The 12,738-nt window shown below is 46.5% G+C and overlaps 1 protein-coding gene across 3 annotated transcripts in view; it reads right to left on the minus strand.

Moving 5' to 3' along the window:
- The window catches only part of NUP88 (nucleoporin 88), a 59,654-nt gene that overhangs the window by 16,996 nt on the left and 29,920 nt on the right, over window positions 1–12,738 (minus strand). For 2 of the 3 annotated variants that reach the window (XM_029612018.1, XM_029612016.1), the window contains exons 10-11: window positions 9,772–9,876; window positions 8,485–8,649 (exon numbers count right to left, since the gene is read on the minus strand). In XM_029612018.1, the coding sequence (XP_029467878.1) occupies window positions 8,485–8,649; window positions 9,772–9,876 (270 nt within the window). The remainder of the gene's footprint in view (window positions 1–8,484; window positions 8,650–9,771; window positions 9,877–12,738) is intronic. The other variant, XM_029612017.1, reaches the window with a different exon arrangement.

Below are 12,738 nucleotides of genomic sequence, written 5' to 3' on the forward strand. Positions count from 1 at the left end.
AAAAAAAAATTATTTCGTCAGCAACGGGATGGGTCTCTGGATTGCTCTGTGGTATTACAGGAACAAAAATAAGCAGGTAAGAACCAATTTTCCTTTCCTGAACATACCCAGATCAGTCCCGATAGGATCCTGAAAGGATGGCCCACCAGGACCTACCAACCTTCAGGGAGGGCTAAGTAGTCACCTGAACCATAAAATTGCTTTTAAAGCAGGATTTGTACCATCTTCCATCTGCTGGAGACAGAGAAATACTGACAGACTGCAGGTGGCACACCAGGTTAAGTGACAGAATCAGTAAAACTTTGTCTCCATCTGCTGGAAGGGAGGCAAAACCCAGGTGTCTGGACTGATCTGGGTATGTATAGGGAAAGTGATTTCCCCGCAGACGCACTGGTCAAGTCACCATATTTTAGATTCCATAGACTCCAAGCATAACAGGGTATCTCCCTCTGTGCAGGCGACAGCAGATAAAGATCAATTGGCTCATTCAGTCTAACATTATGATTGCTTACACCATGCAATGCATCAGAATCCTGCTTAGTTTTGTGTTTCTATGCAAACACTGCATTGATCCCTCCCCCACCCCCTTTGGAAGCCATCACAACATGTACCACGGCTTTCCATCCCAAAAGTGCTTATATAAAAGGTATTTATGGGGCCAGGCGAGGAGCGGATTCAAGATGGCAGCGTAGAGCAGATCGTGTGAGCTCCGGCCTTTTTCTTCTTTCCTGATTAGGCTAAGGAGAGGACCTACCCCGCAGTCCTTTTGAGAACCCCCGTTTCAGGCCCTATGGATGCCCACGTCCAGTGAGGGCGTCGATTGGACATGTTGTCTTTGGGGGAGGTGGCTGAAGGGGAATTACCGGCCTCTCCCCCGGACCTGTCGACATCTTTATCTCCGATCTTTAGGGCTCCACCGGCAAACCCAGCTGCCTTCAGAGATCAGGACGTGCTGGCGGTGGGGGCATATACTGAAGATGCCGACGCCCTGCGAGTCCATGCCGGGTTGGGTCGCCTTGAAAAAGCTGGAGGAGAAGCTGGAGATGGCCCTAGTGTGGGTAGTGCTGGCTCACCGAAGGAAGGAGGATTTCAGAATCAGACTGACCAAGCCTCCATTTCAGCTTCAAGCCCACTAAGAAATTTAATTGTGCCTACCCTGGTAAGACCAAACTCAATTACTCTTGATTCAATTTGGGAGGCTATAGCAAATTTGGGAACGTCCATGGCTTTGCAACTTAATCCAATAGTTGATAAAGTAAATAACGTTGAAAATAGAGAAGTCTTGGAAAACTCAAAAGTGTCTCTTTCAAAAGAAATCGTGGATGTTAAGCAAGATATGCTAAAATTGAAGCCTACTCAGGATTTGCTCATAAAAGAGGATCAACAGCTTCAGAATAAACTTGAGAATTTGGAAAATGCAATGCGTGGGAAGAGTCTTCGCTTTATAAATTTTCCTAAGCTGCACATATCTCGGCGCAGGAAATGTTCAGGAAATATCTTTTGGAAAATTCTCAAAGTTCCTGAGACGGCAGTACCTCCATTATCAAAGTCATACTATTTGAATCCACATAAAAAAAACAAAACAAAAAACAGAATCAAGATGGTGTTTGGGGTATGGACTCTTTAAATACCTAATCTAGATGTATCTTAGTTTCTAGAAACATCTGACAGTAATTTGGTACAAGCGGCCACCATAGTGGTCACAATTGCATTTGAACTTGACCATGATTGGGTCTTGAGGTTATTTTTTTTAGACATCACATTGAAGCTTTTGTCCATCTAAATGTTAGGGTATATCCAGACGTGGCCAAGCAAATACAGAAGAGGAAACAACAATTTCTTCTGTTGAGACCCAGAGCCTTGCAGATTGGGGCTTCTTTTGTTTTGAAATACCCATGTAAATATAATGTAAAATATAAGGGCCTCTTATATGGTTTTTTTTCTCCACCTCAATTAACCTTTTGCCTTAGTGATAAACCGATTTTGCAACCTGTGGGTAATAACTTAGTTCAATCTGTTTTGCCTCCTGAAGGTTGAGTGCCCTATGAATAGTATTATACTCGCTGTATTAATACTGCTCTTTTATTCTAAGTTTACCTTAGGGTTTTTCCTTAATAATAATTGTCTCCACTATTGGATCTTTTATTGTGGACTTATGGAATAGAAGTAGTGTTTAGTTGGGTTTTATTTTTCCTTTTGATATCTTTGCCTTTATTTGTAGTTTTTTTTCTATTCTTCTGTTTCTAACAAGTTTGTTTCTTGAAAGTTGTTGGAAAATGTATAAACAAAGAATTAAAAAAAAAAAAAAAAAAAAAAAAAAAAGGTATTTATTGAGCTTGCAACTTTAAATAATTGGTATCCTTAAAAAGGCTTCATCACTACTCAACTACTTAAAAGAAAATTGGTTCTTACCTGCTAATTTTCATTCATTCGATAGTCTGATTAACATGAAAGGCAGAGCCCACCTTCGGGACAAAGGAAGGAATCGTACGCAACGTGACTCCAGAATCAGATATTTGAAGGAAAGGGTCCCTGCATGACAAAGCCTGCAATTCAGAAATCCTCCTGGCGGAACAGATGGCCACCAAGAAAAGACCTTGAGAGTCAAATCCTTAAGGGTCGCTCTCCGAAATGGCTCAAATTGAGTGTCACACAATACTCACAGAACTAGATTAAGGTTCCAGGGGGGACAGACCTTCCGCACCCGAGGACGCAAATTCTTAACTCCCTGAAGAAACATCTGTAAGTCCGGATGAGAAGATAAGGAGTAACCCTCAAGCTTTCCTTGCAAGCAGGCTAGAGCTGCTGCCTGTACCCTAAGAGAATTAAAAGCAAGGCCTTTAGCAAAACCCTCTTGTAGGAAAGACAATACGTGAGATATCGAGGCACGAACCGCCTGTATGCCTCGGTCGGTACACCAAGCCTCAAACACTTTCCAAACCCGAACATATGAGGAGATGGTAGACTGCCGCCTAGCCTGCAAAAGCGTAGTGATCACCGGCTCTGGATATCCTCTCCGCCTCAAGCGACGCCTCTCAAAAGCCAAGCTGCTAGACAAAAGCGATCTGCCTGGTCGGAAAATACGGGACCCTGACGGAGAAGATCCGAAAGATGATTAGGCGCAGTGGACCGTCCACAGCTAAATTGACTAGATCTGCGAACCACGGTTGATGCGGCCACTCCGGAGCTACTAGGATCACCTTCCCGGGGTGCCTCTCTATGTGGCGCAACACCTTGCCCACTAGAGGCCATGGAGGGAAAACAAAGCAAGATCCCCTGAGGCCAAGGCACTACCAGAGCGTCGACCACCTCGGGCCCCGTACTCCCTCCGGCGGCTGAAAAACTGAGGAGCTTTCACATTGAGCCGAGTCACCATCAAATCGACATGAGGTCAACCCCCCCTCTTCCGGATGAGACGCATTGTGGACTCTGTCAATTCCCACTCACCAGGATCGAAGCTCTGATGACTGAGAAATTCGGCCTGGACGTTGTCAACGCCTGCGATATGAGACGCAGCTAACTGAACAAAGTACAGTTCCGCCTACCGAAACAGCTCCTGAGCTTCCAAGGACCACCCCCTGGCTCTTGGTGCCGCCCTGAAGATCGATGTAAGCTCCTGTCATTACATTGTCCAACAGAACCCTGACTGATCGCCCCTGAACGAGGGGGAGGAAGGCTCGAAGTGCCAGCTGCACCACCCTGGTCTCCAACCGATTGATAGGCCACGAGGCTTCCACTGCCGACCAAGTGCCCTGGGCTGACTGCTGCTCGCAGACCACACCCCAACCAGAGAGACTGGCATCGGTAGTGAGAACCACCCAATCCGGAACCTCGAGACTGACACCACGCTGCAGACTGGATGACTGTAGCCATCACAAGAGGATACTCAGTGCCGACGCATCCAGCAAGACCGGTAAATGAAAAGCCTATGACAGAGGATTCCACCTCTCTAACAGGGCCCTCTGAAGTGGGCGCATATGCATGAAGGCCCATGGCACCAATTCCAGTGTTGAGGCCATCGATCCCAGAACCTGCAAAAAATCCCAGGCTCGGGGTACCCTCAACGCCAATAAGCGGCAAACTTGTGACTGTAGCTTGATCATTCTCTCCTCTGTGAGAAACACTTTGCCTTGCCTTGTGTCGAAACGAGCCCCGAGATAGACGAGTGTCTGGGACGGTTCCAAATGACCCTTCGCCCGATTGACCATCCAGCCGAGAACATAAGAACATGCCATACTGGGTCAGACCAAGGGTCCATCAAGCCCAGTATCCTGTTTCCAACAGTGGCCAATCCAGGCCATAAGAACCTGGCAAGTACCCAAAAACTAAGTCTATTCCATGTTACCGTTGCTAGTAATAGCAGTGGCTATTTTCTAAGTCAACTTAATTAATAGCAGGTAATGGACTTCTCCTCCAAGAACTTATCCAATCCTTTTTTAAACACAGCTATACTAACTGCACTAACCACATCCTCTGGCCACAAATTCCAGAGTTTAATTTTGCGTTGAGTAAAAAAGAACTTTCTCCGATTAGTTTTAAATGTGCCCCATGCTAACTTAATGGAGTGCCCACTAGTCTTTCTATTATCCGAAAGAGTAAATAACGTATTCACATCTACCCATTCTAGACCTCTCATGATTTTAAACACCTCTATCATATCCCCCCCTCAGCTGTCTCTTCTCCAAGCTGAAAAGTCCTAACCTCTTTAGTCTTTCCTCATAGGGGAGCTGTTCCATTCCCCTTATCATTTTGGTAGCCCTTCTCTGTACCTTCTCAATCGCAATGATATCTTTTTTGAGATGCGGCGACCAGAATTGTACACAGTATTCAAGGTGCAGTCTCACCATGGAGCGATACAGAGGCATTATGACATTTTCCGTTTTATTCACCATTCCCTTTCTAATAATTCCCAACATTCTGTTTGCTTTTTTGACTGTCGCAGCACACTGAACCGACGATTTCAATGTGTTATCCACTATGACGCCTAGATCTCTTTCTTGGGTTGCAGCACCTAAAATGGAACCTAACATTGTGTAACTATAGCATGGGTTATTATTCCCTATATGCATCACCTTGCACTTATCCACATTAAATTTCATCTGCCATTTGGATGCCATATTTTCCAGTCTTACAAGGTCTTCCTGCAATTTATCACAATCTGCTTGTGATTTGACTACTCTGAACAATTTTGTATCATCTGCAAATTTGATTATCTCACTCGTCGTATTTCTTTCCAGATCATTTATAAATATATTGAAAAGTAAGGGTCCCAATACAGATCCCTGAGGCACTCCACTGCCCACTCCCTTCCACTGAGAAAATTGTCCATTTAATCCTACTCTCTGTTTCCTCTAGCAGACTAATAACTTTCTATACCGAAGAACGACAGCCATCGAACAATTTCTCCCGACTCAGCCAATTGTCGAGATAAGGGTGTACCAGCCCCCCCTCGCGCCGAAGAGTTGCTACCACCACCACCATTACACCTTGGTGAATATACGAGGAGCCGTGTCCAGTCCGAAGGGGAGAGCCTGGAATTGGAAATGCTGACCCAGCACTGCGAACCTCAGAAAGCGCTGATGATCCGAATGAATGGGAATATGTAGATACGCCTTCGTCAGATCCAGGGAAGCCAAAAACTCCCGAGAGCGCACCGCCGCAATCACTGAACGTAAAGTCTCCATTCAAAAATGCGGTATCTTTAAGGACGCGTTGACTGACTTGAGGTCCTGAATGGGCCGAAACGTGCCCTACTTTTTCAGCACCACGAAGTAGATGGAGTAATGACCCCCCCCCCTACTCGTGCGGAGGCACTGGGATCATCGCCCCCAACTTGCACAACCTGCGCAAAGTCTCCCGAACCACGCAATGCTTCGCCGAAAACCCGCAGGGGAGACTAAGAATAGGTCGCGAACGGAACGTGCAAACTCTAACACGTAACCGTCTCTTATCACCGAGAGGACCCACTGATCCTGCGTAACCTTGGTCCACTCCCCGTAAAACTCTGCCAGTCAGCCCCCTATATAGGGAATATTGGAGTGAACCAGCCTCGCTTCATTGGGAGGACTTGACCCCAGCAGCTCCCCCAGTGGTGGGGGCCCTGAAAGGTCTCCGGCCGTCCCAAAAGGACTGACCCCAATTCGAATCCAGAGGTTTAAAAGGTTTTTGTGACTGCGACACCATGGGACCTCTAGAAGGACGAGATCGTCTGCCTTCCCTAAAACGCGACTGGGACTGAAAGGTCTGACGATTCCTAGGCTTGTCCTCTGGCAACTTGTGAACCTTTGTTTCACTGAACTGCTTTATCAGCTGCTCCCCAAACAGACGACCCTTGAAGGGCAAAGAACCTAACTGGGCCTTCGAAGACACATCCGCAGACCAATGACGGAGCCAAAGCAAACATTGGGCCACTACAGCGGATCTCATAATTCAAGATAGCGAACGCACCAAATCATAAAGAGCATCAGCTACATATGCAACCGACCCCTCCACGCGATCTGTATTAGACGTGTCGGATCCAGGCTGTGTCTGCCCGACTTGAAAACTCTGGACCCAGCGCAAACATGCTCTTTGCATAAAGCTGGAGCAAATGGCAGCCCGCAGCCCCAAGGCCACCCCCTCAAAGATCCTCTTGAGATGAAGCTCCAACTTCCGATCCTGAACATCCTTAAGGGCCATGGCTCCCGCAACCGGAATAGTAGTCTTCTTAGTGACCACGGAAACTGCCGCATCAACCTGCAAAAAGCTCCAAGGTTTGCTCCGGCAAGGGGTAAAGTTTTGACATCGCTCTACCCACCCTCAAGCCTGAGTCTGGGGAATCCCACTCATGTTCTACCAACTGCCACACAGATCTATGATAAGGAAAGGCGGAAGGAAGAGCCCTAAGGCTATCTAGGACAGGGTCCGCCCCATCCATCTCCGGAACCTCCTGAGGAGCTTTCAAACCCAGTTCCTCAAGAACTTGAGGAAGCAGAGCTCCAACTCCTCCCTCCGGAACAAAACGGAGAATCTTGGGGTCATCACCCTCTGCAACCGAAGGTGTCCCCATGTCATATCCCTGATCGAAGTCTGGGGACCCCAGATCATGTGCTGCCGGAGGGACCAGGACCTCTGAGCCCTCCTCTGCCCCCCCCCCCGGGCTGGGCAAACGCGGGACCCCCAAGTCACACAACCACATAGACCCAGACACGGCCCCGGAGGCTGAAGGCATGAACCCCAAGGTACCAGGGCCAACTGTGGGCACCCTAGACCTTCCTGCTACGCCAGATAGGCTTCATGAACCAGGAGAATAAAATCAGGAGAGAAGGGGCACGAACCCGGCGATAAAATTGGAACCTGGTCTCCCCCAGACCCCTGAGGCAAAGGGACCTGCTGATTAACCCCCCCGGAGAGCCCCTGCTCCTCAAGGGGGCTCAGATGGACTGGGGAGAGCCGCAGAGGGAGATCCCCCTCCAAACATGGCGGCACGCGTGAATCCGGCGCCAAAATGGCCGCCGCTCCCACCACAAGGAAGCCGGCAGACCTGGAGCCAGCAGGGGCTTGCATAACTGGCCCAACGCGGCAGCCGCACGCTTATCGAAGCGCCGCAGTTTTGAGACTCCCGGGAGGAGGGAGGGAGGGAGGGAGGGTCCTCCCCCGAAATGCAGCCAGAGCAGAGGCCAGCCCGACTGAGACACACCAGAACTTCCCCACACACGCGGCAAGCCGAGCCGCGAACCATCCCGATCAAAAAGAAAGTAAAAAAAAAAAATCAAAACAAAGAATCGGCATGATTAATGGGGCTGGGAGTGGGGGTCGCTCCAGAGCCTTACCACTCAGCCGTCCTATTCTTTTTTTGTCTAAACTTTACTAAAATAAAAATAGCAGGGAAGTTCCTCTCCTAGAGCTGAAAGGAGCTGTCCAGCTCAGATCAGCCACAAAACAAGAAGAAGAGAAAACCCTGAAGAAGAAAAAAGGGGCTGATAGCCGCAAGACCGGCCTTGTGAGGGGAGGGATCTGGACCACCAGATTTACACCCCACGGAACAATTTGGACCTCAGCTGGCCCACCTCAACCGAACAGGGAATGGTTCCCAAAGGGAACCAACTCCCTGGGAGGAAGGCTCACCCGAAAAAAGAAAAAGCTAAAAAAGGCTAAACAAAAGACTTGAGGTTTATGAAACCAGCCACCATCTGCTGGAGTCAGAGAAATACTGATCTACTGCAGGTGGCACAAGGACTTATATCAAGCAGTGTCAGCGAGGCTTTTCTCTGTCTCCATCTGCTGGCAGGGATGAATAAACCCAGGAGTCTGGACTGATCTGGGTACGTACAGGGAATTTTCTTTTAACACCAGTTGTCAGGGTGCTCTTTACTGGGATCCTGGTTGGATAAATGGAGCTGCATAAATGCAACAATTATAAGGGAGAGGCAGCATGCAGCTGGATAACATTACTTCATTGTGAATGCATGAGACAGCACACATGGCCTGAGAAATTGCACTTACTTCAGGAGAACAGGGTTGGTAGAGCTGCGAATCAGAATACTACGAATGTGTTTCTCAAAGGTGTCCTGCGATTCGGCCAGGATACGGAGCGGAGACATCGCAATGCTACTGTCCATCTGCCGGGAGCACAGGAGTGGTGGCGATGCAGGACGAATCATAGTTCTACTGATACAGGCATCATCATGAGAACATGGATTAAAAACTGGCATGCACAGCATAAACCAAAGCTTCAAATACCAGCCCTCATAGCACTGATCACTGTTTATCTATTTTTAGACTAATTCATCTTTCCCATGGTATGTCCAGAGCCTGTCCAGGGTGGATATCAATAAACTTACAAGAAATTCATAATTGCAGGACTACATCTTCCTTTGAATAATCTGCCACATTTACATACATGTTTACAGTTTAACAGTAATTGAAAAGGTATATCATATACCACATCTAACTTCTGGTACAAATCAAGTTCTTTCAGCTTGATACACCAGTGGCCTTTTTTTTTTAAATTTACAAGCACAATATTTAAAAAAAAACAAAACAAAAACCCAAAAGTCAGGCATTGTAATTTGTCAGACAGTATCATGTGACCATTCAACTACCTTCAATGCATACAACATAGACCAATGTCAAAGCAGTACTAGCAATGCTCAATACCATTACTCTGAAGTTCCAACTTAACACAGCGGAACATACAACAGAAAAGGCTCGACAAAAATGACATTCTGGAACAGCCTCCCTAGGCTATGCCCTGGCTGTTCTCCAACCTGCTTTACCAGCATAAGAGGCACAGTGATCTGGTGGCTCACACGGATCACTATGGCTGTCAACTCACCAGTGGGATGCATAGCCCTCCCCCTTCAGCAGGCTCTCGCCCACCCCACCTGCACCCCCAGTGCAGCTAACAGTGGACCGCCTGTAGCACTGCATGCTATGTGTCATCTGCCCATGCATGCTCAGCGAAGGTCACTGAATAAACATGACAGACAAATTCACTGCCTATTACACATGGTACACTTTTGATTTTCATACCAAAACTTGGAAGCTTTTGGTCACAATACATTTGAGCATGACAACACACCTGCAGCATGTATCAGTTCTCTAATGCATGCTGCTGGCTGTTACATGAAGAACATTATGCATTTTCCTCCATAGTATCATGCCAATGTGGATTGCTTAGCTAGATGTTAAATATTCTGTTTACTGAGAATAAGTCAATTACTTCTGCATTGTTTCCCTGTCACCCCTCCCCCATCCACACGCAGTCACCATTGGAAGTGCTATACTTACAGCAGGGGTCTGGTTATACACTCATAGGTGCTGGTAATGCAGATCATTGTGGTCCCTAAAGAAACATCAGAGAGGATCCAGAAGCCTTGGATTGGACATGGCTGCCTGGGGAAACAATTATAGATAATCACACAAAGAACTGCTTGGTTCCACAGATATCAATATATGGTGCTGTGTGAGATATGCAATGTCATAGCAATGCTTTTACCTGGTCATTTCAACATGGGTGTAGCATCACAGCTTTGAAAAGACAAAAGTATTGGTACCTATTATAGAAAAGCAATACTGCACTACAGACTGTGCATCACCTGGGCTTTTCAGAGCTACCCGGCTAATTGACTTTCAGCTGTATGCCCCACAATGCATCACAGGGATACTTGAATGGCAAGGCAAAGTGCTCCCTATAATAAGTCTCTTCATTTTACAGGATGTAGTTCCAGACTAAAATTGCATTAATTATTTAAAAAATAAAAATAAAAATCAGCCCACGCAAATATTTAAATCAAATGAGCCTTCAGTAAAACCAGGCATCAGGTTTAGTCTGTACTATTGCAGCAGGAAGGTAAAATAGGCAGCCTACACAGTTCTTGGTATTTATCTGCTGTCCTACTGCAGACAAAAGGAAAATTAGTTCTTACCTGATATATATATATATTTTTTTTTATTACAGTAGTACTACGGTTCAGTCCAGACAGCTGGGTTTTGCCTCCCTTCTAACATAAGAACATAAGAAAATGCCATACTGGGTCAGACCAAGGGTCCATCAAGCCCAGCATCCTGTTTCCAACAGTGGCCAATCCAGGCCATAAGAACCTGGCAAGTACCCAAAAACTAAGTCTATTCCATGTTACCATTGGTAATGGCAGTGGCTATTCTCTAAGTGAACTTAATAGCAGGTAATGGACTTCTCCTCCAAAAACTTATCCAATCCTTTTTTTAAACACAGCTATACTAACTGCACTAACCACATCCTCTGGCAACAAATTCCAAAGTTTAATTGTGAGTTGAGTAAAAAAGAACTTTCTCCGATTAGTTTTAAATGTGCCCCATGCTAACTTCATGGAGAGCCCCCTAGTCTTTCTATTATCCCAAAGAGTAAATAACCATTCACATCTACCTGTTCTAGACCTCTCATAATTTTAAACATGTCTATCATATCCCCCCTCAGCCGTCTCTTCTCCAAGCTGAAAAGTCCTAACCTCTTTAGTCTTTCCTCACAGGGGAGCTGTTCCATTCCCCTTATCATTTTGGTAGCCCTTCTCTGTACCTTCTCCATCGCAATGATATCTTTTTTGAGATGCGGCGACCAGAATTGTACACAGTATTCAAGGTGCGGTCTCACCATGGAGCAATACAGAGGCATTATGACATTTTCCATTTTATTCACCATTCCCTTTCTAATAATTCCCAACATTCTGTTTGCTTTTTTGACTGCCACAGCACATTGAACCGACGATTTCAATGTGTTATCCACTATGACACCTAGATCTCTTTCTTGGATTGTAGCACCTAATATGGAACTCAACATTGTGTAATTATAGCATGGGTTATTTTTCCCTATATGCATCACCTTGCACTTATCCACATTAAATTTCATCTGCCATTTGGATGCCCAATTTTCCAGTCTCACAAGGTCTTCCTGCAATTTATCACAATCTGCTTGTGATTTAACTACTCTGAACAATTTTGTGTCATCTGCAAATTTGATTATCTCACTCGTCGTATTTCTTTCCAGCAAATGGAGACAGAGAAAAACTTGTAAAGCACCCCCTCTCATCCTGGTGTGCTGCCTGCATCTCCTCAGTATAATCACTATCAAAGCAGATAACAAGAGGGAAAGTGGCAAAAAAAAAATTGCATCAAATACTGCAGATCAAGCAAAAAACAAACCAAAGCACTGTCAAATTGAACAACAGAACCCTCTCACAAGGGAGGGCGTCTGGACTGATCTATAGTACTACAGGAGCAAATATTATCAGGTAAGAACTAATTTTCCTTTCCCTGTACGTACCCGGATCAGTCCAGACAGCTGGGATGTACCAAAGCTTCCCTATACTGGGTGGGACGTAGAGAGCCCCACCTGAAAAACACCACTGCTGAAACTACCATCCCCTGGAGTCTGAAAAGCCAAACGGTAGTGATGAGCAAAGGTATGCAATGTTTTCCAGGTTGCCGCCCTGCAAATCTCTTGTGGCGATACTAACTGACATTCAGCCCAAGAAGCGGCCTGAAAGTGTAGCGAATGAGCTTTCAATCCCTCAGGAATAGGCCGGCCCTGACACAAGTAAGCAGACGAGATAGCTTCTTTTAACCATCGGGCTATAGTCGTCTTGGACGCCTGTTGACCTTTCCGAGCTCCATTCCACAATACAAACAAATGATCTGAAACTCGGAAAGAATCTGTGACCTCCAAATAGTGCAGGAGAGCCCTCCTGACATCCAAACACTTCAATTCCTTAGCATGCGGTGCCTCCGAGTCGATGTGAGAAAAGGCAGGAAGTTCCACAGACTGATTCAAATGGAACGACGAGACCACCTTCGGCAAGAAAGAGGGAACGGTTCTGAGAGAGACCCCTGAATCCAAAAAATGTAAAATGCGTTCACTACAAGAAAGGGCTTGAAGTTCAGATACCCTGCAAGCCGAGCAAATGGCCACTAAAAACACCGTCTTAAGAGTGAGGTCCTTTAAGGTAGTCCGTTTAAGAGGCTCAAAATGAGCTTCACACAAGGCCTTAACTGGATCCCTGCTGCCTAGACCCGACCCCCTCTCTGGCGGGCCGGCAGCCATGAAAGGAATGAAACCATGGTTGAGCCCTGCCCTGGGACGTCACCGGTGCCCTACTCTGACAGAACCTCCTTTGGCCCCCAAAACCGGGCACGAGAAGCAGTAAACCCCCAAGAGGGTCTGGGCCTGTCCTCTGGGAGCCAGTGCACCTTGTTCTCGCCCAGTAACTTGATCAGTTGCTC

The sequence above is a fragment of the Rhinatrema bivittatum genome, chromosome 8 (assembly GCF_901001135.1).
Source record: "Rhinatrema bivittatum chromosome 8, aRhiBiv1.1, whole genome shotgun sequence".
Classification (NCBI taxonomy): domain Eukaryota; kingdom Metazoa; phylum Chordata; class Amphibia; order Gymnophiona; family Rhinatrematidae; genus Rhinatrema; species Rhinatrema bivittatum.